At 44.6% G+C, this 27,538-nt stretch overlaps 1 protein-coding gene across 2 annotated transcripts in view; it reads right to left on the bottom strand.

The window, feature by feature from the left end:
• Nucleotides 1-1,354: 1,354 nt before the first annotated feature.
• The window catches only part of C2H1orf94 (chromosome 2 C1orf94 homolog), a 44,523-nt gene continuing 18,339 nt past the window's right edge, over nucleotides 1,355-27,538 (bottom strand). Inside the window, exons 2-7 of one of the 2 annotated variants that reach the window (XM_037827790.1) lie at nucleotides 26,424-27,112; nucleotides 22,901-23,161; nucleotides 16,021-16,196; nucleotides 10,961-11,038; nucleotides 7,082-7,281; nucleotides 1,355-1,738 (exon numbers count right to left, since the gene is read on the bottom strand). In XM_037827790.1, the coding sequence (XP_037683718.1) occupies nucleotides 1,663-1,738; nucleotides 7,082-7,281; nucleotides 10,961-11,038; nucleotides 16,021-16,196; nucleotides 22,901-23,161; nucleotides 26,424-27,112 (1,480 nt within the window). In that variant the 3' untranslated portion in view covers nucleotides 1,355-1,662. The remainder of the gene's footprint in view (nucleotides 1,739-7,081; nucleotides 7,282-10,960; nucleotides 11,039-16,020; nucleotides 16,197-22,900; nucleotides 23,162-26,423; nucleotides 27,113-27,538) is intronic. The other variant, XM_037827791.1, reaches the window with a different exon arrangement.

Raw genomic sequence — 27,538 nt, forward strand, 5'->3', positions numbered from 1 at the left:
TGGTACCCCCAGATGCCTTTGAGGCAATTTAGTTTCTCCAGAAGGCCCTCCAAACTCCGGCCTTTTGGTGAAAGCTGCTGCCTTTGGAGTGTAGGTGTATTTCACTCACTCCCCATTTTCCATCTGGGCCATCATCGCCACAGTCCTGATGCATGATGTCCGAAAGTTTCTCGAAAGAAGCTGCCTCCATGAAAGTTCCCTAGAACTTTCCCTGGCCCTTGACTTTGTGGTGCAGGGATAGGAACTACTCCTTACATTAACTCCTTGTTTTGAGCTCTCTGCAGCTCCACCTTCCATTGTGCCCTGCACCTCCAGTGCCCGAGACCTCCAGAGCTCTGCCAGGAGAAAGGTCTTGGTTCTTGGTGGTGCCTCCTTCGGCAGGCATGTCGATGGCATCTTCCCCTGTTCTGCTGAGGCATTTACCATTCCTCCATCCCATTTCTGCCTTTGAACACAGCAGGTGGGATTTCAGGCTTCTAATTTCATTGAAGATATAATTTGTAGATCTGTTTGTTTCTCTTGTTATTTGGTGGTAAATTTCAAGAGAAGAGGTCAGAAATGTCTTTACTCCACCATTTTAAAACCACAGATCTGGATTACCTTTCAGTCATCACAACTATTGATATTGCCATTAATAGAACTGAGGTTCAGAGAGGTTAAATTCTGTGCCCAAGATCAGAGCTGGGAAGTGGCTAAGTTGAAAACCGAGGTCTGGCCAAGGACAAAACCCACACTCTTTTTCTTACTCTCCTGCCTCCCAAAACCCTGAGGTCAAGGGAAAGTGCAAAGCATAGTGCAGGCTGGGTCAGCACCTGGAAGTCTTGTTTGAGGGAGCTCTTTAGGGAAAAACAGGGCTCCTACATTTATGAGACCATCAAGGTGACTAATGTTTCTCAGGGTGAATGGAGTATCTGGGCTGTTAATTGAGGATATCAAAAAGAAGCAAGAAATATTGGAAGCGTGCTTTGAAACTGTTTTTTCAATGCATGTTTTTCCACCTTGTGTCCAAGGAAGATTTGTTCTGTAAAACCTCCATCTGGAGTAGGACAAAGGAGCAGGCAGTCCTTTTATGCTTATTCCTGAGATACATAAACAGATGTTCAGAAGTGAATGTATCACAAAAGAAAAGAAATAAGCCCTCAAGCTTATGAGCTCTGGGGTCCCGCATTTAGATAGCAGTACCCCAAGGATTCCAGCCCATGCTCTCTATTCATGTCCTTAGTAAACGTTGAGTCTCATGGGGAAAATGGGCAAGAAAGATGGCACAGGACAACAAAAATAAACAGGCACACCCCATTTCAAGCAGCTCATACTTTTATCATAATATACAAACTTTCTAAAATTAAGTGTCTTACTTCTATTTTACCAACAACAACAACAAAAATCACTCATGTTAGCTAAATACAGGTGCATATGCAGTTGAGCAAGTGGTATGAATAGAGGGGCGTGTAGCGTGTGGGGGTGGGGGTTGTGCTGTGTGTGAGGGGGGCTGTGTGCATGTCAGTGTTGGTCAATAGATGAATCTGGTCTTGCTGTTTTCTGTCTGTGACCTGGTCAGAACCTTGGCTTTCCAAACTTCATACCAAGCAGTTGCAGAATCCCAGAGCCCTTAGCCCTGATCCAAGTTAGGTAAAGGGAGAAAGAGGGAGAAGAGAAGGAGATCTAAAAATTTATGCCATTCCCACTGGAGGAAAAATAGGGGCTGTTCATCAGGGGCCCACCAGACGTCGAGTTGAACCTGGAAGAGAGAAGGGACAGACGCCATGTGAAACTCCTAGTGTCATCAGTGCTGTTCGAAGAAATAAATATTAATTTTGTGGCTGTCAAAGATTGTGAAGAACATGACAGGCTTGGAGGCTAAAAGCTTTAGCATAATGAAAAAAAAAAGCTTTGATTCTGGGAAAATAAAATATTAAAATGATACAATTCGAGGACAATAGAAAGCTTCTTGAGCCACTTCCTCAGATCAGGGAAAACCTGGGAGCCTGCGAGGATTTTTCCTATGAGGCCTAACCCTTGCTGTCCATCCAGCACCACAGAATAGGGCATCTCCCTGAATCTGAGCACCTGACCTGAGTGCTGTGACCACTCTACCTGCAAGAGAGGACCAGGTGTGTGCCTCAGGGAATTCCACAGATTAGGTAACTCAGGGCCAGGCCCCAGATTAGATCTCAGAATCCAGACAATCCCGGGGCTCCCCCTCCCCTTACCAATACCAAGCGAGAGCAGACACTTCATTTCAACACCGGCCCAAGACGTAAGCCCTGAGGCATCACCGAGTGCCTGGGACTCTGCTGGATACCCCGGGAAGGAAAAGCTGAGATGTGTGCCTCACCCTGTAAGAGCAGAAATGCACACAGTTCTACTTTTCTCCCTGGCACACTCTTATTAATACTTCGAAATGGAGACCAAAAGCCTTCTCCTCTGTGAAGCCTTCCCTGGCTTCTTCCGATGGAATCAGTTACTCATGCTTCTGGGTTCCTATTGCAACTTCTTCATCCATCTGCTGGGGTACTTTGAATGAATGGGAACAGAGCTCAATACCAATCCAGCAGAGCAAATGGCTAGATTTAGTCTAATCCGAGGATTTTCAATTACTTTTCAGCTGGGCAGATGCATATTACGGCACCCTCCCTTGAACTGATGAAACCAAAAAAGCGGGGAGAGAGGGGGGAGGCAATATAGAAGCAATGGAAGTAAACCACCACATTCATTTCAAATGCTTCAGCTTTTAATAGATCTGTCTCTCCCTGTGCGCATTCGTGGACAAGCTAGGCTTTGGGTTATGTTTGATTCCCTTCTCACTAAAATAAGTTCCAGGAAGGCAGGGACACTGCTTGGACTGCTCACCATTTTACACTCAGTTCCCAGCCAAGGACCTTGCAGGAGGTAGGTGCCTAATAATTAATTAATACCAATGGTAACTCTACCTCTTTTTCTCTCTTTCCAAAAACAAATGGAATACAAAATGATTGAAAGTGATGTTATTATAGGGACACCTTGAATTCCACTCTGATTTATAAAATAAAGGTCATGGCCTATATTTCAGTATTTAACAATTATCGGTAACAAATTACTGATTTGTTATCTGATTGTCACACCCCATGTATCTAGACCCTTCAGGTCGAGGACTCCTGCTTGAGTCAACTGCCAAGAGCATAATTGGGACAGGACATGCACCAGAGGGAGGAAGAGGATCAATCCATGTGGACTGGAAATATCTAGGAGAGCTTCCTGGAGGAGGAGGAGTTTGAGCTGCCCTTTCGTATGGTGACCATAAGTCCCAGTTTGCCTGCCACAGTTGCTATGCTGGTTTTCCAGTGCAATTCTTATTAGTGTCCCCTTTAACTTTCAAAATTGTAATTGTTTGGAATTGTGCAGTTATCCTACTCTAAGTAACGTGTGCAAATTGGCTTGGCAGAGGGAAGGGAGGGCTCTCCTCCTCCTTCCCTGAGAATACGGAGGCCATTTGTTCCTTGCTCTCCTACTTCACAGTTTAGCCTCTTGATTTTCTTTCCTCCTGACCCAGAAGAAGAGGTGACTTTCCTTATCTCTCAGACTAAACTCCACTTAGGTCCACGTAGCCTCCCTGCCCAGAGCAGTCCTTGCTAGACCTTGTCCTTCCAGCAGCATTTGTAATCCCCTGTCCTCCCCACCCCACCCACCACCACACCACTGTGTTCAGGGTTCCCTGAATCACATCCTGCAGTGCCCAGGATTTCTTCCAGTCATTCTGTGTTTCCCTTTCTCCATCCTGCAGGAAACATTTTCTTCACTTGGCTTCCTATGCAATCCGCTCTCCTGCTTATACTCCCACGTTGCTAGATGCTCCTTCTTTCCTCCTTTGCTAGTTTCTCCACACCTCCCTACCCTCTAAATGTCAAATGTCCTAGGGCTCAGTCCTTGGAACTCTTCTCTTCTCTCTATGCACCCACTCTTTGGACAGTCGTATCCCATCCAATGCCTTTAATTAATGTCTAAATGCTGATGACTCTGAAGATTATATCCTGTCCCAACTTCTCCCCTGAACCCCAGAATCATATACCTACAAGCCTGTCAACAACTCCTCTCATATATCTAACAGGCATCTCAAAGTTCACTCGTTCACAACCAAACTGGATACCCAGCTCCTCGCTCTAGTTATCTTGAGCTTAGTTTTTCAGCATCACCATTCATCCAGCTGCTCAAGTCAAAAATCCAGGAATAGTGTTTGACCCCTCCTTTTCATTGCCCCACATCTAATCCATTATTAAGTGCTGTCAATTCTATAAAGAAAATAAATATCTCAGATCTTTCTACTTGTCTCCTTTCCCACAGTCACCACCTTAGCCTAAGCCGGCAGCATCTCTCACTTGGTCATCTATAAAGGCTTCTGAGTTTGCTCCCTTGTATCTACTCTTACCCTCATAGTCCATTATTCATACGTTAGCCAAAGTCAGCTTTTTAAAATAGAAAATCAGAGCATGCCCTCACCAGTTTCAAAGCCTTAATGGCTTACCACTGCTCTTAAAATAAAAAGCAAACTCCTCACCGTGCCTACCAGGCCTACCTAGTTCACCCCTGGCTCCTCCCTGATTTCCACCACTCTCTCCCTGCTCCCATCTCAGGGCCTGTGTACTTCCTAATCTTTCTGCTCATCCCCTGTGGGTATACTTGGCTCATTCTCTCACTTAGATCTTGGCACAAAAGATGCCCCATCATTCTTTCTCCCCTTACCCTGCTATCTTTTCCTTCAGAGCACCTGACCTTGTACATTTGCTTTTCCATCTCTATTATCTACGTCCTCCTAGAATGTAAGCTCCTTGAGGGCAGATATAACTTCATCTGTCTTGTCCACTTCAGTATCCCCAGTGCTTAGAACAGTGCCAGGCATGTGGGCAGTACTCAATAATGAATTTTTTGAATGAATGAATCGTCCCTTTTGGGGACACAGGCCTCCACCCCTTGCCTCCATTTCCGACCTTGCTTTCCTCATCTTCCCAACCACCCTGCTGACCCTCACCACTCTCCTCCTTTGCCTGCCATGTCTGCACTCTCCCTGGGTTCCCTGACCTCTCTCAGGCTGCTCCTTCCTCCTCCCTCTGTCTCTGGCTTGCTCCTCTCCTCTCCCTGCCTCCTCTAGGTCTCAAGCCTCTGCTCTGACTATTCCTCATCAGTGCTTCCAAACTGCTAACTGATGAGATCTCGGGGTCACCTTCCCTCCCAAGCACACCCCCAAGACCAGGTCTAGCTCCTGCAGCGAGTTTCTCTTCCCTTGAGCCCAGAGTCACAGCATGGAATGTGGGACATTGTGGTCTGCAGGTAGTTTGTCTTGATCCCTCCACACTTTTTCCCTCTGTCATCTCATCTCTTCTCACCTCTGGAGAGGTGATAACTTTTCCAACAGACTCCTGCAGTCACCTCCAGACTCCATCCTCTTTTGCCTCCTGTTTATCTCCCCAACCAGTCTACCAGTTCACTCTGTTATGCACACAACTTCATTGAATCCACAGGCCTGGCAGCCAAAGGCCTTAGACAATCCAATCCCAGCCTCTCTTCTCTGGTCTTATTTTCCATCTTTTTCAGGGATAAATCTAATACTCCAACTAGATGCCTTTCCTGCCCAGGCCTCCAGCCTGCTGTGCAGAGCCCTTACACCCATGGCCTGGATGCTCTCCCCACCTGCAGCCCCATCATCATCCAGCCAGCCTGGATGCTCTCTGCCTGTGGGGCCACAGTAACTGGGCATTAACCTAGCAGTCCCCACATCTCATCACGATTAGCTCTCCAAAGGGAAGAGCCATGTCCCATGCATCTATAGTCCCCCACGGGCAAAATTCAGATTAACTAAATTAATTAACACAGCATTTCCTAAGGTATATTGGGTGGAACATGCTGTAATATGCTGTAAAAAAACAAAAGGGGAAGAAGGAAGGGAGGGAGGGAAGAAGGGAGGGAGGAAAGGAAAACAAGATACAAAAGGGCTTATGAGTTATTCATGCTCAACGAACACTACTGACCACTCTTTGGAAAATTCTTGATGTGCCCTAAAAAATTAAACGATCTGAGAACTCCTAGCTAAAAAATCGGTTTAGCTTTGCTTCACAGAGATTTTTCCAAACATATCTGACTACAGAGACCCCTTTCTAGCTTTTGTCCCTTTTAACAAGACATTTTGGGGAAACACTAATTGAAAAGATGAGAGTTTGGGGAGACCCTGTTGGCACCGTGGTGAAGGGTCTGTGATGGGGAGGTAGGGATGGCAGGGAATCAACATCAGGGTGGAAGGCTGGGCCCTGATCCTGTAACCGAGTTTCTCAACCTGGGGCTCAGTCCCCCAGGATGTGCCGGGAGACTCGGGTTCATGGGATGACAGGGCACTGCCTCTTGGAGCATCGATATTAGTTGAGAATTCATTGGGTGAGGATAAGCAGCCATTTAATGTTAAAATAAAACAAACAATTTGTTACTGAACAGCCTGCAAAATTTGTGTGGAATTTTCAGCTAAAATGCTGAGTTTGTGTTGGCTGCTTGCTGCTAAGCCTCAGACTGTTGCAGGGGATACGAGCCCCTCTCCTCTGCCATTTCAGGTACTTTGGTGGAAAAGTGTGAGTGGCCCTGATAAGCACTTGAAGATCCTTCAGCAGGGTCTGTCATAACGGCAATGGAACGTTTGGGAGATTACCCTGGCAAGGAGCTCAGGGTGCAGTGAAGGGGCAGGGGGGATGGGGAGAGAGCTGAAAGATTACCTGGCCATGTCTTGTTGTAAACCAAGCAAAGGAGAAAGGCAAATGCGTCACACTCCAGCACGTGCCACCTCCTACAGCCATCTCCCTGTGCAGTTGCTTTTCTGCAACCAGACTGAAGGGCTCCAGCCCCAGGTGGACATACCCAAGGCATCTACTAAGGCCCCACACTGCTCATTTCCATACCAAGTCCCTCCAGGGACTCACACAGCCCCCAGATGCAGCCACAAGACCCTCCTCTCCCCACAGTCATGGAACACATGAACCAAGAAAGCACCGATGAAGCCCACCATATTCCCCTCCCCTCTGGCAGCTTTCTGGGCCCAGGTGGCTTCCAGGGTAGGCTGAGGACTCACCCATATGCCTGGGGGAAGAGGTACTGTGGCCCATCTCCTGCCATAGGGGAAGGGTCTCGGGGATTGGTGGACAGCTTTGGAGGTGTCCTCTGAGGGTACAGATAGTTGGGCTGGACGAAGGGGACGTAGTTCAGCAGGGGGGTGTAGGAAGAGCGGAAAATCTGCTGTCCCATCTGCTGTGGGTTGTTGTACGGTGTCACCTGCAGGTCAGAGAGGAGAAAGGGGTGAGGCTTAGGAGAGCTCACTACTTCCAAACATCATCATTCCCCAGCCCCAATCCCAGCTCCCACCCCTCAGACCCTGTGCCCCTCAATCACTGTGGGGTATATTGAAGGCAGTGTGTTGGAATGGAAAATGCACAAGGTTCAACTTCTAGAGGTGAGCTTGGCAAGTTGCTTAATTTATAGGAGCCTTGGTTTCTTCATCTATAAAATGGGCAAACACTGTGTACACTGGGTGAGGACTGAGTGAGTTGATAGAAGAGACTGGCAAAAAATAAATAGCAAATAAATATTTCCATTACCTTCCCTGTTCTCCTACTTTACCTTTCCCTTTGTCAATAACCACCCCCAAAAGCCCTTTGTTCATTTTTAAGGTTTTTACCATCTCCCAAAAGCTGTTGATATTTACACAGCTCTGGCTTCTCTCTCGGGATCTCAGTTGATTCCAAGTCCAAGAAAGTATTGCCCAATGGAAATTTCCTGTGGTGATGGAAATATTCTATATCTGTGCTGCCCCACTCAATGTCCACTAGCCACATGCAGCTCCTGAGCACTTGTAATGTGGCTAGTACAACTAAGGAATCAGAATTTTTTATTTTACTTAATTGTAACTAATTTTACTTTAAATTTAAACAGTCACACATGGCTAGGGGCTACCATATTGGACAGTGTGGCTCTAGGAGAAAGGACAAAAAGCTGCAATGGAGTTCAGTTCAAACCCCAGAGAAAACTAGAGAAACTAGTGGGGCTTCTCAGACCATCAAGCTCAAACTCCCACAAAAAACTGGGACTCCCTTTGTCATCCCCCTGACAAGGCAGAGACCTCTTCTGTCTCATTTACCGATATATCCCCAGCTTAGGATAGTGTCTGATACATAGTAGCTGCTTGATCAACATATGTTGAATGAATGAAGACAAGAGAGAAAGAGAGCAGAAGGGAAAGAGGGAGGGCAGGGTGGGAGAGGAACAGACCATTAAGCATCTATTTGATTATCTAAAATGATGGGGAGGTCATTATATTATGAGCACTGTATTCCACTATTGACAGCTCCAAATGTCAGAGAACCCTTCCTCATATGGAGCTGACATCTATTCCCGAGTGTTGAGGGAGGTTTCAGTCAAAATTGAGGAAGGTTCTGTATTCCCATGCCATAACCTAGCCACGCTGACATATGAACTTAACCATCGCATCCGCTCCACTAATAGCAGGAGCCTGGGACCAAAGCTTCTCAGGGATTAAGCACTCCAACAGCTTTCTTTCACTCTGCATGCCCTTATCTAATAAAAAATAACCAGACTGACATTTATTGAGTGCTTAGTATATGCCAGGCCCTTCATGTAGGTTCTTGCATTTAAACTTCAGACAGCCCTATGACATAGAACTACCATTAATCCCCTTTTATAGATGAGAAAACTGAGGTTAAGAGGAGTTAAGCAATCTGCTTATTAAATGTTTTCAAGGGTCGGAGCTGCCGTCAGAGCCCCCAGGCTGTGGGCCCAGAGTCTGAGCCAGCGCCTCTCAGCTGTGCACCCTCCCGTCCTTTCCATCTTCTAATGGAGAGGTATGATCTGGTGACCCCGGACATGGCACCCAAACCCTGAGATGACAAGCAGAAGGCTGGAATGCACCAAGAGCATCCCAGGAAGGCCCCTGCTGGGACAGACCCTTGATGGCTGGTGTGGCAGGCAGATTCTGCTTCCAGAAAATACCCCAGTGGTGGGAGGGGTCTGAACCCAGGAGGGGAAGTGGGTCCCAGAGTTCCTATAAGCTTTGCTCCACAATGTACCCCTAATTCCATAAAATAAATAATAAAACCATGCCATAGATGCTCTGTATACTGATTTGGAACCACCTCTGAGGTACACTCTTCACCAATAAAAGGAATGATAGAGCACCGTGCTCAGAAAGCCACCGTTTGTACAAACACATTTGTGCAAATGGATGTTACTGGAAGGATACGTAAGAAACCAGTAACAGTGATTGCTTCTTTGTTTTTGTTCTTACCGTAGTCTTATATTACTTTTTTCAAATACACACACTCACATACAATTGTCTACAGATGTTCTTTCTGGAGCTAGGAGACAGTGTTATTGCTCATGGTGTGACCGTGATGTGGCTGCAAGGCCGTTGGCCAGACTGTCTTTCACCTTTTTTCATCTAAGGCCAGTCCTGGCCCAGAAAATAAAGCAAGCTATCCCTCTGGGCCCTTCCTACCGTCTGGGGCCATCGGGAGCATTCCAACATCCTTCAGGTCGGAGGTTCAGTTTGTACGGAAAGGGCGAGGCTCTCCGGGGAGAGGGGAGAGGCAGAGTCTGTGAGTCGGAGCATGTGTGTCTGTCCACATGTGGGCGGGGGTTCCAGGCCAGCCTGCGAATGTGGTGAGTTGGTCTTTGGCACCTTCTATGCTTCCAGTCTAAGATCCTATCTCCACACCCCCATCCCCATCCCAAGACACTCAACATCTCCAAATGCGCCTCCGTGTGTGTTTGTGTGTCTGTGTGCCCAAGCAAGCACAAGCAGCTTGGTGGCATGTGTGTAGCTGTATGTTGATTTGTATCTGTCTGTGTGTGGGTGTGTGGGTGTTTGTATTTTTGTCTTTGCAGCTTTATTTTGATACTGTAATTCTGTGTATCTGTGTACTGGAAGCAGTAAAGCATGCAGTTTGGGAGATGGGCCCTAAAGCCAGGCTGCCCAAGGTCAGAAATCAATTCTCCCATTGTTTTTATTATCTAACAGATATTTACCCCACACCTACCCATGGGAGTAGGGTTGTCAGATTTAGTAAACACAGTGACAGGGATTTTAATTTCAGAAAAACAATAATAATTTTTTAGTGTAAGCATGTCCCATGCAATATTTGGTACATACTTGAACTAAAATAGTATTCATTGTTCATCTGAAATTCAAATTTAACTTGAGTATCCTGTATTTTAACCAGCAACCCACCATAAATATAATTTCCCAACTCTACTGCTGCTGGGCTCAGCCCTGGAATTTGCTTTGGCTAATGAAGCTTGGTGGAAGTTACCATGTACCAGCTCTGAGCTGAGGCTTTGAGAGGTATTTTGTGTTCCCACTTGCCCCTCTTGTGCCCCTGCTACCCACTATGCAAGAAGCAAGGGCTTCTATACCTTCTGCCTGGGCCCAAGATGAAGAGAGCCATGGAGCAGGCCTGAACCCAGTCCACAGCCCAGCCTGGCCAAGCCACAGTGGCCTGCAGCCAACCCCCAGACCCATGGGCCTGAAATAAATGCTTATGGTTGGAAGCCCCTGAAATGTTGAGGTCATTTGTTGCTATAGCTAAAGTTGACCTATATGTTGACCTTGTGACCTTGGGAAACTAGTGCCTCAGTTTCCTCATCTGCAAAATGGGGATGATAACAGTAACTGACTTGCAGAGTGGTTATGAGGGTTAAATTGGTTAATGCAGATGAAGCTCTTGCAGAAGTGAGTGGCACACAAGAGGGGCTCTGTGAATAACAGCTGTCATTATCATGCATGGTTCCACACGCATGTTGGGATGTGTGTTTTACTCTGGGCCAAGGTTGGGGTACAAAGTATGGCTGGTGACCAGCTGGACAAAGATGAGGGAGCAGGTGTCCTTCTGCCCAAAGGCCTTCGTGAAACTGGGACAGAGGCAGGGTGTCATCTGCTCACCTGTCGGGAGTAACACCCCAGCTGGGGGTGCAGGGCCTGCTGATAGGGCATCCTTGCTGCTCTCTGCGGGTACAGGCCCTGGGAAGAGAAGGGAGAGGTTCAGTGCATGGGGCAAAGGGCTCCCAGTGAGAGCACAACAGCTTCGTGGCTCGGCTCTGACATGCATGCCCGGATTGCCAGACACAGCCGAGTCCATTCCCTCACTCTGTTGGCCAGAACCACCACCTGTCCGAGGGCGGCCAGAATCAGGCCTGGACTAGCACAACTCAGAACAAAGAATCTTGAGCAGGATTTGCAGCCTTTTTGGTGAGTGGTTAAGAGGAGAGCTTCAGGCACCTGCCTCCTCTTGAATCACAGATCTAGTGTGACCTTGGGCAAGTCACTTCACATCTCTGAACCTTTTTCCTCATCTGTAAAGCTACATGTGGTGAAGCCTGTGAAGGTACCCCAAGTTATCTTTGTTGCCATCTACACACCTTTTCTAAGTTCCTTTCCCCAAACCCCATTCCTGCTTCAAGTCATCTGTGTATGTGTGTGTCTATCTACATCTGTGTTTAAGTACATCTGCGTGTGTGCTTGCATTAGTGTCTATGCAGCTGTGTTTCTGTGTGTGAATGTGCCACTCTGACCCCAGGTGTATTCACTTGGGTTTCTGCTGCTGTGCGTGCCTGCATCCGTGCCTCATGGCAAGGGGCAGTGCAGGTTAGTGCATCTAAGGGGCTTACGACGGTGCCCAGCACATAGCAAGGACACTGAGAATGTTAGGCATTTTTATTGTCTCTCACTGCCCCCTCCCTTGAAGAGGCCCTCTGGCGGCTCAGCCAAGTGGGATGTGGAAATTTTATTCACAATGCTGCCCAGGATGGTATGGGGGTGTTGGGGTGCATGTGTGCACACACACGTGCACACAGCAGAACTGCAGGCTGCGTCAGTCAAAGACTCTTCCAGCCTCAGACTACTTCTACGTTCTAAAACAGAGTGACCCACTAACAAGTGGTTCACGTCCCAAAATGCCCCTCAGCCCAGGATGTCTTCCTAGAGGATTTCGCACCCCGAGACGTTTCTGAGCTTCACTTGCGCCAAGGATCAAACTGTTGATGGCTGAGGCTATGCCCTTGATGACTCCCTCACAGCTCATGGTTCCTCAAAAAAGGCTCCAGAATCCCTGACATGGAATCCTCAGGGCTGACTCCCAGCTCTGCTAGTCTGTCCATCTTCCAGGTTCCTGTGGTGCATGTCCTTTCAGAGACGCTCCTTGCTCTCTGCTCCCATGCACTTGACACTATAGACATTCCTGTGCTCTGGCCCCTCCCACTTCCACCAAGCCTTTCACCTGAAACCAGGACACTCGCTCCCCTTTACTCCAAGCCTTGCAACCCAGGGCAGCCTCACTAACCACTATTATCCTGAGCCTGCTCCCTGCAACCCAGCCTTACCAGAACCTGGACAGAGAAGTCAGACAGATGGAGTTGCTTTGTCTATTCCCAGCCTTCCATTGGAGCTTTGAGGCCACTCTGCAGGTTGCAAGTGTCCCCCTTCTGTTTCATCCTCTCCCATCTTTCTCTTCTCATGCCGTGAGCCCTGAAATCTGCTTTCCACAGCCAACTTCCCCCCACCTTCCAGATCCTACCCCTAGGATCTATGGAAGACAAACTGATGCCCACCCCTGCTCAGCCCTGAGACAGATTTCCAGAAGATGGTGTCATATCCATTAGTATTAGCATCACTGTAGGACTTTAGGAACATTACTAGCTAGAATTGCAATTTTGTAAATCACAACATTAATTCTTCATTGCTTATGGTCACAGGCTCTTCCCATGCACCCTCTCTCCTTAATTGGAACAAAGTTCTTTTTTGCCAAGTAGTCTAGGAGGCTCTGAAGCTCCTCAATGTTGGGGACTTTGTCTTCTACCTCTGTGTCGCTCCATGGCAGAGCTCTGAGTAAACTGGATTTGATGCCTTGTACAAGTTTGGAGCTGTCATGTACCCCAGAAAACGCCATGTTCTTTTAATCCATCCCTGTGGGAGCAGACCTATTGTGAGTGGGGCCTTTTGATTAGGTTATTTCAATTGAGATGTGACCCAGCCCATTCAAGGTGGGTCTTCATCCTTTACTGGGGTCCATTATGAGAGGATAAAAGACAGAGACATTTGGAGAGAGCTTAGAGAGAGAGAAACACCCTGGAGATGCTAAGAGAGACCCCACAGATGCTCAGAGAGAAAGCCTCTGGAATCAGAAGCTGAAAGTAATGACCAGCAGACACTGGTCATGTGCCTTGCTATATGAAAGAGGAACCCAGAAGCGAAAGACCAGCAGATGCTGGCCATGTGTCTGGCTAGAGGACAGAGGAATCCCAGATGCCAGCAGCCTCTCTTCAGAGAAGGTATCCTCTTTTTGACACCTTAATTTGGACATTTTCACGACCTTAGAATCTTAACTTGTAACTTAATAAATCCGTATATTGCATTCCGGCAGCTTTAGCAAACCAAAACAGGCCTCATTTTTATTCCTAACATCAAGCAGGAAGCGACTAGGATTCATCATTCTTATTTCTCATCTTTGTCTCCTCAACCTTAACATCTGGTCCTTGGCACCATTTCCTAGGAAGCTTGGGCTGAATTATAATAAAGGCCAACATCTGTATCATACTTCATGCTTTATAAAGTCCTTTTCCATCCACTGGCTCATTTAATCCTTACAACTGATTCAAGTACATACTGTTGCTGCTGTAATTATTATTAGCCCATTTTACAAATGAGGAAACTGAGGCCTGCAGCATTTAACTAACTTGCCCAAGGTCACACAGTTTGAAATCAGTAGAATTCCTTTAAACCCAAGTCTACTGATTCCATTATATCCTACCAGTCCCCTTGATCAGCTGTCTTGAGGTTGAACAGTGTCACAAGGTCATGAGAAGCTGGGAGAAGGTAAGTTACATTGTCCTTTGCTACAACCCGGGAGGGTCCACTCTTTTATGGCAGAGTTCAGCTGGGCCATTCAGTCCTCAAACTGAGGCCACACCAGCCGGGAACTCAGCACTTTGCCCAAAGGCCAGGGAGCCTCGGAGTCAGCCCTGCGATGCAAACACTGGCATCTCTGAACACAGAGGACCTTCATGCTTGGAAATTGATATATCCACATCTTGCCTACTCCAAAAATCAACTCTGAAGAAAATAACATTACAAAGAGATATTATCCCTTCTTTATAAAGCAAATCAGTGCAAATCAGCTCTGTGAGTATACTGGAGAGTAACTCTATGTTAAAACTATACAATCATTTCTCTATCAGAGCAGAGGTGCACAGTGTGTCCACTGCTGGTGTTTGATTTATTTCTTACTTGCATTGGACACTGAGCTTCTCAGTCATCTTTAATTCCTCTACCTCATACAATGCCTGGCCAGAATAAGTGTGAAGTGAAGGTTTTTTCTAACTACTCAAGTAAATGAGTAACTAAATAAATAAAAATGAGTAAGTCAATGAGCAGATGAACAAATGGCTGAAGAGTGAATAAGCAAGCACAAAAATGCAAGGGTAGAGGAGTAACACTGACGGAATCAGCGAATAATGAGTGCGTGGATAGGACACTTCTCCCAAGACCTGTGTAAGGATAATATAGCACAAACAGGAAACTGACATATTTAATTTTCCCCTAACCTGAGGTTTCATTACAACCTCTCACTTCAACAGTGGGCCGTGAGGCTTTCTGCCCCAGGGGGGGGAAACATAGGGCACTTGTTCTCTCTAGCAAACAAACAAAAAAGACTTGAGAACAAAACCGTTGGTGGAGACAGAGAGACTGGCTAAATTCCTTTAGCTTCCACTTAAGATTCAGGGGCCAAGCCTGGGGACCAGCTCTGAAAGCCTTTAAATGGTGTAAAGAAGATAGCCCTTCCTCACAGAAGAGCTAAGCCATAAAGCTCACTGCTCTGCTGTAAAGGAGCAAATGACCTAGGGACCCAGGGGTGATGGGAGGGGAGGGGCATGGAGGCTGGACAAGCCAAAAGTCAGACACGTTTCTCCATGTCCCCTCTCCAGGCTTTGCCAGCCCAGGTTGGGGTGGTGGGTTCCCCAGGACCTGGACCCACCCTTCCCCAACTGCCCACAGGCCGTTCTGGAGAGGAGCCAGGGAGAGGAAGAGAAGACTGAGAATTCTCAGACACGAATGTCTTTCCTGGAGAAACTGAACCTTACCTGAAGGGACTATTTAAATTACTGGATTGAACTAAGGTTTAAAGCAGAGTAGACATTTATTTGATTTCTCCCTCCTTCTACCCAGTGGGCAGCAGCTCCTGAGGGATATTAAGTGAAATAAACAAAGAAACTACATTTTCCCTGCATAAATAAATTCTTGGAGTGAAATTTCCAATCCCACTACAAGTGTTTCATCATCCCTTTGTGTCTGGGCCCTAAATTCCTTTTAGCTCCGAGCCCAGCACCAAGAATGTGTGCTAAGCTGCCTTCGCTGGTGCAAGCTGCAACTGCTCAAACATGGTGTAAATAAGGCAGTGATTTAATTTATCATCCACACGTGAGAGTGAAGGGAGACGCTATTGATAATTATGCTGGGACAAATACTTAAACCGGGACTGTCCCAAGTAATCCAGGATGTATGGTCATTCAACTGTAAAAGAAGTCACAGGAGGCAGGTAGAAAACAAGGACTAAGGCATCATCATGTCCTGGGGGCCCACAAGAAATTTTGCACAAAGCATTTGACCAAAAACTGGCAAAGCAGCTCTGGAATACACAGGACAGGGTAAACTAGAATTCAGGCAAAGGGAAATGAGAAATACGTATGTGTATAAGTGTATTATAAGTATACATTTACATACATGTGTGTAGCCCAAATGGTCAGTGTGATGTGCCCACAATGGAGAAGATAATTGACAAGTGGATAGTTCTCTACTGTAGCTCCAATGAAGCCTCTCAAGTGTAGAAATGAAGTTGAAGGTTGTTTGTAGGTCTTTGTGAAACAGGCTCCCTGCAAGTCACACCCCTTAATGCCTGGAACCCACCTGAACGGCCACATGCAGAGCCAGGCCCAGTCCTCTGCGCTCACCTGATACTGTGGGAAGGTGGAATGATTTGTGAACACCGGCAGAGGTGGGTAGTTGAGGTTCAGCCACAGTGGCTGGTTCGGGGTGGCTGAGGTCAAGGCCGTGGCAAAGCGTGGGGTGAAGACATTCCCTGTGTACTTGACGTTGTTCTTGTCAGCAACTGTCACTGATGGGTTAACTGCAAGTCACAGGAGAAGGTAGAGATTTTAGGAACAGAGGTAGGTAGAAGCCACATCGCTTCAGCACCACAACTGCCTCAGGACTTAACATGCTCAGAGGTCAGTTTCTTTAAGCTATAAGAGAGCCCTTCAAAGTTCTGGTGAGTTTCCAACTCTAGGAAAATATCATTACTTCCCACCTGCCAATTTGGAATGGGTGACAATCCCAGCATTCTATATGGCCTGGAGCTTCTATTTCTATCATTCACTAGTAAAGGAGGCAGTTTAGCAAAGGAATAAAATAAAGCTGAGGGCTAGGGCTATATTTCACCTACCTGCAGAATCAAATTCTTTTAAATGCTTCAGAAAAATACAGTTTTATACGAACAATTGCTATGACACTGAAATTCATCCTTATCAAATTATTAAAGCAGGCCCCCTAAGGACATATATTTGGCAACACAGGTTGTTGTATCTAGGTGGAAACAATTTTTTAAAGTCATCTTTTAAAAACATTATAAAATTCAGATTGGCATGACCAAAACTAGCCTGAATGGATGAGATTTTGTTGAATTGTTTCAGGATATGAATTGTGGATTCTCTTAATTCTCTATGGGCTTATAGAACCAGAAAAGGTCCTCAGTTTCCCCTTTATTGGTATCTCTTTTTAGGAAGGGAAGTTTGACTGAAACAGGCACTTGAAGGAGGACAAGAGAGAGAAAACAGTGTAATAATCTGAATCTTAACATAGTCTAAAGCAGAGAGGACTGTGGGAAGATGGCAGAGTAGGAGGCTCCAGGAAACAGTCCCTCCACTGAAACAGCTATTGAACTGGTAGGAATGGCCTGAATTAACTATTTTGAAACTCTGGAGTCTAGGAGAAAGCTGTGCAGCAAGCAGAGAAGAGCCAGACAAAGTAGCTGGTAAAGTGCAGTGAATGAGTGAGTTTCAACCTGCATGTGGTTACTCCCCACCCTCTGACTGTGTGACAGGCAGCATGGGGACTGCAACCCACGTTCCTGGTATCAGAGAGGGTCCTATGGGCCTAGTCCTCCAAGTCTGTAGTGTATGCTGTGATCTCTGATCACTGCTTTTGATCAGCTACTCCAGATTGCTGGGGGGCAGCTCTGAGAGTGGCCATTGTTCCAACCCTTCTCAGGCAAAAGTGGCAGAGGAGTCTTAAAGAGGCAGTACCTATTCTTTCTCTTTTCTCTTTCATTCTTCATTTGAGAGCAAAAACTGTTGGGAAAAGTCACAGACTGATGGCTCCAGCTCTCAACAAAACAAAAAAATAACGACAACAAAAAATTTGTAGTCCCAGAAGAGGAGGAGAACTAGATTTCCAGAATCATAATAACATAATACTCAGGATGCGCAGTTCTCAACAAAGAAATTACAAAGCTTGCAAAGAAATGGGAAGATATGACTCACTCACAGGAAAGAGGATTTGACAAAAACCGTAAGTGAGGAAGCTCATACATCAGAATTATTACTCAAAGACTTTAAATTAACAGTTTTATATATGTTCAATGAGCTAAGGGAAACCATATAACTAAGAACTAAAAGAAATTAGGGAAACATTTTACAAACAATAGAAGGGATAGAAATTATAAACAGGAACCAAACAGAAATTCTGGGGCTAAAGGTACAATAAATGAAATGAATTCAAAAAGAGTTGAGGAGGGAGAAGCAAGGATCAGCAAACTTGAAGACAAGACAATTGAAGCTATCCAGTGTGAGGAACAGAAAGAAAAAAGAACGAAAAAAAAAAAAAAAAAAAAATGAACAGAGCCTGAGGGAACCATCAGGCATACCAACATATGCATCATAGGGGTCCCAGTAGGACAAGAGAGAGAGAAAGGGGCCAAAAAACTATTTGAAGAAATAATGGCCCAAAACTTCCCAAACCAGATGAAAGACATGACTATAAACATCCAGGAGGCTCAACGAACTCAAAGCAGGATAGACTCTTTGAGACCTACATCAAAACACATTACAGTGAAATTGTCAAACTCCAAAGACAAGGAGAAGATTTTGAAAGCAGCAAGAGAGTAGTGACTTGTCATGTACAAGGGATCCCCAAGAAGATTAATAGTGGATTTCTCACCAGAAACCATGAAGACTAGAAGACAGAGAGATAACATATTTAAAGTCCTCAAAGAAAAAAAAAACCTGTCAATCAAGAATTCCATATCTGCCAAATTATCTTTCAAAAATGAAGGATAAATTAAGATATTTATAGATAAACAAAACTGAAAGAATTCATTACCAGAAGATGTGCCCTACAAGAAATGCTAAAGGGAGAACTTCCAGCTGAAATAAAAGGACAATAGACAGTAATTCAAAGCCATAAGAAGAAATAAAGAACACTGGTAAGTAACTACATAGGTAAATATAAAGTCCTGAATTATTGTACTTTTTGTTTGTAACTGCTTTTGTTTGTAACTGACTTAAGACGCAAATGTGTAAAGTAACATTTAAAATCTATTAATGCATAGAATGTATAAAGATGTAATCTGAAACGATAATAATATAAAGGAGGGGATAGAGACATGTAGGAGTAGAGATTATGTTTACTACTGAAACTAGGTTGGTACTAGTTGAACTATGTTGTTATTAGTTAAAGATGTTAATTGTAATTACAAACGTAACTGCTAAGAAAATAACAAATATAGAGAAAAGGAAAAAAGAAGGGAATCAGAACAGTACACTACAAAAATGCAACTAAATACAAAAAAGACCTTAATAGAGTAATTGAGGAACAAAAAATATACAAGACATACAGAAAACAAATACCTAAATGGTAGAAGCAAATCCTTCCTTTTCAGTTATTACCTTAAATGCCAATGGATTAAACTCCCTTGTTAAAAGGCAGAGGTTGGCAGATTCAGTGGAAAAGCAGGATCCATCTATAAACTGTCTATAAGATACTCACTATAGGTACAAAGATACAAAGAGGCTGAATGTAAAATGCTGGAAAAAAGACTCCATGCAAACAGCAAATCAAAACAGAGCTGGAGTAGCTATATTCCTGTCAGACAAAATAGACTTTAAGTCAAAAAAGATTACAAGAGACAAAGATGGATATTATACATTAGTAAAAGATTCAATCCAGCAAGAACATACATCAATTAGAAACACATATGCACCTTGCAACAGAGCCCCAAAGTATATGAAGCAAAAATAGACAGAATTGAAGGGAGAAATAGATAATTCTAAAATAATAGTTTTCACTTCAGTACACCACTTTCAACCATTGGTAGAACATCTAAACAGAAGAACAATAAGGTGATAGGGGACTTGAACAACACTATTAATCAGTTAAACTTAATGGACATAATATAAAACACTCGACCCAACTGAGTACACACTCTTCTCAAGTGCACATGAAACATTTTCTAGAATAGAATATATGTTAGGCCACAAATAAAATCTTAATAAATTTCAAAATATTGAAATCATACAAAGTATTTTCTTGGACCACATGGAATAAAGCTAGAAATTATTATCAGAAAGAAACTTAGAAATTTTAAACTATATAGAAATTAAATCAAATGCGATTAAAAAACCAATGGGTCAAAGAAATCTCAAGGGAAATTAGGAAATATAATGATATGAATGAAAATGAAAACACAACAAATGCAGTGCTCAGAGGGAAATTTCTAGCTCTAAATGCCTACATTAAGAAAGAAGAAATATCTCAAATCAATAACCCAACTTCACACCTAAACAAACTAGAACAAGAAGAGCAAACTAAACCCAAAGCTAGTAGAAGGAAGGAAACAGTAAAAACTAGAGCAGAGATAAATAAAATAGAGACTACAAAAACTATAAAGAGCATCAACAAACCAAAAAAAGTTTTTAAAAAGATCAATAAAATCAACAGTGATTTAGCCAGACTAACAAAGAAAAAAAGTAAGAAAACGAATAATTGAAATCAGGAATGAAAGTGGGTATATTAGTGCTGACTTTAAGAAATAAAAAGGATTATAAGAGGGTACCATAAACAATTATATGCCAGCAAATTAGCGAACCTGGATGAAATGGAAAAATTCCTAGAAACATACAGATTACCTAATCTGATGCAAGAAGAAATAGAAAATCTCAACAGACCTATGACAAGTAAAAAGATTGAATCAGTAATTTTAAAACTTCCAACAAAGAAAAGGGCAGAACTGGATGGTTTCACTGCTGAATCCTAGCAAAAAATTAAAGATTTAACACCAATCCTTCTCTCAAACACTTTCAAAAAATAGAAGAGGAGGGATCATTTCCTAACTCATTCCATGAAGCCTGCATTACCCTGATACCAAACCAGACAAAGACAGCAATTTCCAAGAAAAGGAAGTTACAGACCAATATCCATGATGAATACAGATGCAAAAATCCTCAACAAAATAGTGGAAAACTGAATACAACAGTATATTAAAAGGATATTCCATGACTAAGCGGGATTTATTCCAGGAATGGAGGGATAGTTCAACATTAAGAAAATCAACCAATATTATATTCCACATTAACAGAATGAAGGAAAAAAAAAATAAGTGATCATCTTAACTGATGCAGAAAAGGGATTTGACAAAATCCAACATCCTTTCATGATAAAAACTCAGAAAAGTAGGAATAGAAGGGAACTTTCTCAACATAATAAAGAGCTTTTATGAAAAACCCACAGCAAATATCATACTCAGTGGTGAAAGATTGAAACCTTTCCCCTAAGATCAGCAACAAAACAAGGATGCCTGCTGTGACCAATGTTATTCAATGTTTTACTTGAAATGCTGTCCAGAGCAATCAGGAAAGAGAAAGAAAGAAAAGGCATCAAAATTGTTGAGGCAGAAATCAAATTACCCCTACTCACAGATTACATGATTGATCCCACATACAGAAAATCCCAAAGAATCCACAAGGAACTCCTAGAACTAATCAACAAATTCAGCAAAGTTGCATGATACAAGATAAACAACCAGAAATCAGGTTTCTGTATACCAGTAGTGAACAACCTGAAACAGAAATGAAGAAAACAATTTCATTTACAGTAGCATCTAAAGGAATAAAATACCTAGAAATAAATTTAACCAAGGAGGTGAAAGACTTGTGTACCAAAAATTACCAAACATAGCTGAAAGAAAATTAAATAAGACCTAAATAATTGGAAAGACATCACACGTTCATATATTAATAAAATGCCAATACTGTCTAAAGCAATTTATAAATTCAATGCAATCCCTATCAAAATTCCAGCAGCCTTCTTTGCAGAAGTGAAAAAGCTGATCCTCAAATTCACGTGGAATAGCAATGGGCTTCAAATAGCCAAAACAATCTTGAAAAAGAAGAAAGTTGGAAGACTCACACTGCCTGATTTCAAATCTTATACAAGTCTACAGTAATTAAAACAGTAATTTAAATAGATTTCATCAAAATTAAAACTTTTGTGAATCAAAGGGCATTATCAAGAAAGTGAAAAGACAACCTACAGAATAGGAGAAACTATTTGGAAGCCATATATCTGATAATGGTTTAATATCCAGAATATATAAAGAATGCCTACAACTCAACAACAAAAAGACAACACAATTAAAAAACGGGCAGTGATTTTGAATAGACATTTCTCCAATTTCCTTAAATAGCCAATAAGTATGTGAAAAAATGCACAACTTCAGTAGTCATTAGAGAAATTAGAGAATTGCAAATTAAAACTATAATGAGATACCACTTCACCATCACTAGGATGGCTATTATTAAAAAAAGATTGAAAATAAGTTTTAGCAAATGCATAGAAATAAGAACATTTGTACATTGCTGGTGGGAATGTAAAATGATGCAGACTTTGTGGAAAACAGCTTGAAAGTTCCTCAGAAAGTTAATCATAGCATTACCATGTGACCCAGCAATTCCACTCTAGGTATCTAACCAAAAGAATTGAAAGCAGGGACTCAGAAAGATATTTGTACAATGATGTTCATCGCAGCGTTATTCACAAGAGCCAAAAGATGGAAGCAACCCTAGAGTCCATCAACAGATAAATAGGTAAACAAAATATGGTTTATCCATACAATGGAATATTATTCAGCCATAAAAAGAAGTGAAGTGAGGTGCTGGTGCATGCTACAACACAGATGGATTCTGCAGACATCAAGTTGATGCCACAGAGACAGAAAGCAGAAGAATGGCTACCAGGGGTGGGAGTGAGGGGGCAGGAATGGGGAGTTACTGTTAAATGAGCATGAGTCTGGGTTTGGAATGATGAAAATAGTCTGGAAACAGATAGTGGTGAGAGTTACACAATATTGTCAGTATATTTAATGTCAAAGAATTGCCCCACTTAAAATGGTTTAAAAAATTTTATGCTATGCGCATTCTACCACAATTAAAAATAAACACATTATTTTAAAAAATAATCTAAAGCAATGAATTTTTCGTTGGCTTGGGCAACTTGAAAGGATATGATATATGCCTGGCTAGGGCTGTATTCAAAAATTATATTTAAATAATGCCCATTTAGCACTTGAAAGTCAACTACTTTCTCTACTAATATTATTCTCAATAAGAGACTTAAGGAGAATGTCATTTCCCCCATTTTATAGGTTTAAAAACTGACATGAAGAGAAAGACAGTGACTTTTCCTTGGATGAGACAACCATTTGGTGGCAGAGCCACCCTTGGGGTCTATGAGGATTTCTGGACTCCATCCCTTTCCACACCCTATGTAGGGTCAGCTTACGTTTCAGCTCCAGCCCGTCCACCTCCACTTTGCTGCGAAGCCTCAGCTGCCCACTTGGGTTCTTGGTGGCCCCGAGGAACTCATAAGGCAGGTTCTTCTTGGCCGGCCATGCAGTCTTCTTGGTTGGTAGGGTCATGGACATGGTACCCACTGGGTCACTGCAACCCTCCTCACCACAGGTGTCCTTCCGGCTCTGGGGCCACTGACTGAGGAAGAGGCTCTCTCGAGACTTGGTCAGCTCCTTGGCGCCAGGGTTCTGTTCTAGAGCAGGAGAGAACTGAGTCAATGCCCCTGGAAGGCCAAGTGCTGGATGTGGGCAACTTCCTGTGGAGTAAGTGATGGATACTCCATAGCACACACTCAGGCTCAGACCACTCTGGAATTTTCTCCCCTCCCTCCTCCCAAACCCAGTCTCCTCTCCCCTCAGTCCTTCCCTGATCACGGCTCATGCTGCTGTTCCCCTTTAATACATAATACATACATACATACGTACACACATCATCCATCCTTCCAAACTTCCCTTCCTTCCTTCATTCTTTCTTTTCTTCATTCATTCATTCCACCCACTCATTCTTCCATCTATCTTTCTTTCTTCCTTCCATTCAAACTTCCTTTCAGTTACCTTTTTTCTTTCTTTACTTCCTTTCTCCTTCCCTCCCTTCCTTCCTTCCTCCTTTTTCTTCTCTTCCCTCCTTCTCTCCTTCCCTCCCTTCTTTCTTTTCTTCCTTTCTTTCTTCTCTCATCCTTCCCTCCCTCCTTTCTTTCCTCTTTTCCCTCCTTCCTACTATCCACAGTGCCAGGCCTTTTGCTGGACAATGGGTATGCAAAGATGACTAGGACACAGTTTGTGCCTTAAAGAAGCATATGGCTTAGTGGGGTAGACACATTTCTACAGAACACACACATAGTCTGAGCCACACAGTTTGGCCCCCTGTCATGCGCTCCACTCTTGTTTTCTTGCTCACAGGAAAGTCAGCCAGTGTTCACTGGAGCTCACTCTTCCATTCCGGGCCCTGACCTGAGTGCCGGGGACACTATGATGAGTCAGAGCCAGACTCTGCCCAGCAGGGGCTCACAACAAGAGGAGGAGAGAGACATACCCAGAAATAGCTCCAGGACAAGGCAGATGGAGATCATGAGGTGACAGAGGGACACCACAGGAGAAGAGGGTAGCTGAGACTGCTTCTATCTGAGAGGGTCAGAAAAGCTTCCAGGAGGAAGCAGGACTTCAGCAAGGCTTTACGTCTAAGGCTCTAGAGGAGGAAAGCCCATCAGGCACAGGAAAACTGGGCAACGTCATGGAAGCATGAAAGAACATAGTGAGCCACTGGCTATGGCCGGAGCATAGAGGAGAGATGATCAGCACCAGATTCAGGTGTTTCTCCAAATAGAGTGAGTGCTCCCCTAGAGTGAGGACACTTGGACCATCATGGGGTCCTCCACAGCAATGGGTTTCCACAAGTATTTCTGTATTAGCAACAGAACTGTTTCTTCAAACAAAATTAATTGTGAATGAAATGATAAATATAATTATTAAAACTATATATATTTATATATAAATCATGTATTATTTATGTACATAACAATTATTTATTATATAAAATTTTATATAATTATAATTTTATATATATATATGATTGTTAAGGCGTTGCTCTGATTGAAGCAGGGAAGAGGACCTTGTTTTCCCAGCCTCTTCACTCCTTCCCCAGCATGGAGATGCTTGAAGGTCTCGAAAGAATTTGGCTGGGAAACCCAGCTATGCTCCTGAATGGCTGTGCACCATCCTGGGCATGCAGTAGGCATCTAGGATGACTCTGTGAGCAGCCTGATCAGGGGACCTGTGCCCAGGTGTTATCTAGGGGGAGTGGACCTGATCCCACCAGCTCTTGTCTGCACCCTAGTCCAGCAGCCTGAGTGGTTGAGTCTGGATGATGGGAGTGGATGGAGGCCCACCCTCCTAGCATCATCCCATCAAAGCAAAGAGCTACTCTAGCCTGAGCCAGTTTAGGAGAAAATAACATTTTTAGCAAAATGTCTCCCTGGAGTCTCTTCCAAGAATTCCTCTGGTTGCTGAGTTTAGCCCCCAGTCAGTGTGCTGAAATAACAATGCCAACTAGTAATAGCCATTTCCCCAGGGGCCCACACACCTGCAGAGATTCTCTCACACACTTACCTGGGGTTGCCTTAAACTTGCCTGCCTGCTCACTCATCCACAAAGCACCTTCTTCCAACATCTGCGTACACAGACGCACAAAAATGTCCTTTGGCACACTTGCCTGTGCACAACAGCACACACATGACAGGCACATGCACAGACACAGACACACTCAGGTGCAGCCATACCGGTAGTCTTCTCTAACAAATGCACTCACAGCTGCAAAGTTCCCTTTCACACACACTTGTACACACTGATATGCACAAATGGTGGGGAGGGTGGACGGGGCAGGACTGCCTCGGACCCAGCAGCCCCATCAGAGAGAGGGGTGCCCAGATGTTCCTCCTGGAGAAGGTGGTGGGAGGAAGGCACTCTCCCTCCAGGCAGAGTCCAATCCTCTCAAACCCACAGCCCATCCGTAAAGAGCCTCTGACTCCTAGAGATCTTCCCAGGACCAGATTCTGGCTTCCTGTTCACATCGCTAATCCCTCAACCCTCCTACAATGCTCCAGAACAGACCATTCTCTTGGGTAACCTCGCTCCTATTTTCTTGGGGATACTGATTTGGGTCTTCCCCATTTCAGGCATCTCACAGTTATCCATCAGGCACACAGCATGGGGATAATTTTTCTTTGGGTGGATATAAATATGATCTGCCTCCCGTTGACTGTAGGCAAATGGCACTGCCTTCAGCCTGTCTTCTTTGAACCAACCAGTACATACAAGCGGCTGGATCAGAACTGTCACAAAATGCAGAATCCTACCGCTAGGGTGGGGGAATCTGGGAGGTGGCTGGATTTCCTGGGAAGGATAAGGATGCCTCAATCAGTGAATGGGAATGCACTTTTCTAAGCCCTGATGTACCAAGGAACAAATCCAGGGGCCAACACTATGAATGGCACCTGTTGAATTTAGCCATCCATCCCCCTGCCCCAGACACAGAGGACCAGGCCTCATTGCCAGAACAGGTGTCTCCATGGGCCCCCAGTGGAAGCAAATTACCCCAGCTACCAATAAAATTTCTCCCCTATGCTTCCTAAAGCCCCCATGCTGTGGTTTTACCCTAGATCCTGCTGGGGTAAACACTTCCTCCAATGCACTCTTGATACCTGGTGGATTCAAACACTAAGCAGTTAGCAAATGGTGCTTATTCCTCTTCTAAGAGCATGTTGGGATCTGGGCCTCTGTGCATGGTTATACAAACCATGCCCTGTACATGGGCATCCAACAAAGGAGGCACATAGAGGCTGTGTCCTTTTCCTGACTTGCACAAAGATGCTTCATGCGCTTGCCGCAGCCCTGATTAACTTCCTGGTAAGGACTTCCTCCAGGCAGGCCCACTCTGTCCCTGCTCCCAGCCCCACTTACCCACCAAATGGTGTCCCTCTATGGCAGTGTCAGCTTCAGGCTTGGAGCAGATCTTGGCAAACACGGGGAGCTGCCTTTTCTGAGCAGGGAGCTCAGGGAGCTTGTTGGGGGTTGCCAGAGGAGGTGCGGGCGGCAGCAGCAAGAACGGGCTAAGCCCTGCTGGCTCCCTGGATCCAGAGCCACTGAACATGCTGTTCTGCAGGAAGTCCTTGATGACCCTTGTCTCCTCCAAAACCATCTTGTTGTTAGGGGCCTTGGACATTTCGGTGGACTTCAGCGGGAACTGGGCCAGGAGATTGCTGATCTCAGAGTTAGAGGCACCCAAGCTGTGGCTCCCATCCTCTGTCCCTTTTACATTCTTGACCTTGGCAGCGCGCAGGATGCCTGTGACAGTAGACATGGCAGAATCACAGTCCTTCCGGCTGCCAATAACAGACACAGCCACCTTCTGCTCCAGAAGCTTGTCACCTATAATGACAGAGGCTCCTGGGCGTTGACCACTGCCTGCCACCAGTGATGGTCTAAGAATGCAGGGACCCGGCTCTCTTGGCCCCTCAAGGGAGCTGCCGGGTGCCTTCAGTTCACCAGAGCTCTCTTTGACCAGGATGTGGTTCTCCTTGGTGAGGCTCAAGAACTCCTGCTCCACCAACAGGGAGATCTCATCTTTGCCATGGCTGAGATCCAGAGCTCTGTAAACAGGTAAGAAAAACAGACAACTTTAGTGCCAGCTCTCCAAGGAGTCACTCCACAGATCACCCCAGGCCCCAGGGAAAGGGGAGGGATGTGTGACCTGATGAAAACCATTTTGAGGTAGGAGCAATCTGTTTCCCCAAGAGAGAAGATGTTCGAGCAAGTAGTGGACTTGCAAAAGGTTTCTAAACCACCACCTGTGGGGTGTTGTACAAAGAGCACAGTTCTGGGAATCTGGTTCCCTGGGTCCTCTCTCAATACTACCTATTGCTATGTGAGCTGAGGCAAGTCACAGCCACACTGAGCCTTAATTTCAGCCCCTCCTGCCTGTTGTGTCTAGGACCTGAAGCAATAAGACTCAGAGGTGGTTCACTGGGGAATTCTGCACAGTAGCAAAGGAGTCAGGGATGAGCCAGCAGCTCTAA

This window comes from Choloepus didactylus, chromosome 2 (genome assembly GCF_015220235.1).
Source record: "Choloepus didactylus isolate mChoDid1 chromosome 2, mChoDid1.pri, whole genome shotgun sequence".
Classification (NCBI taxonomy): domain Eukaryota; kingdom Metazoa; phylum Chordata; class Mammalia; order Pilosa; family Megalonychidae; genus Choloepus; species Choloepus didactylus.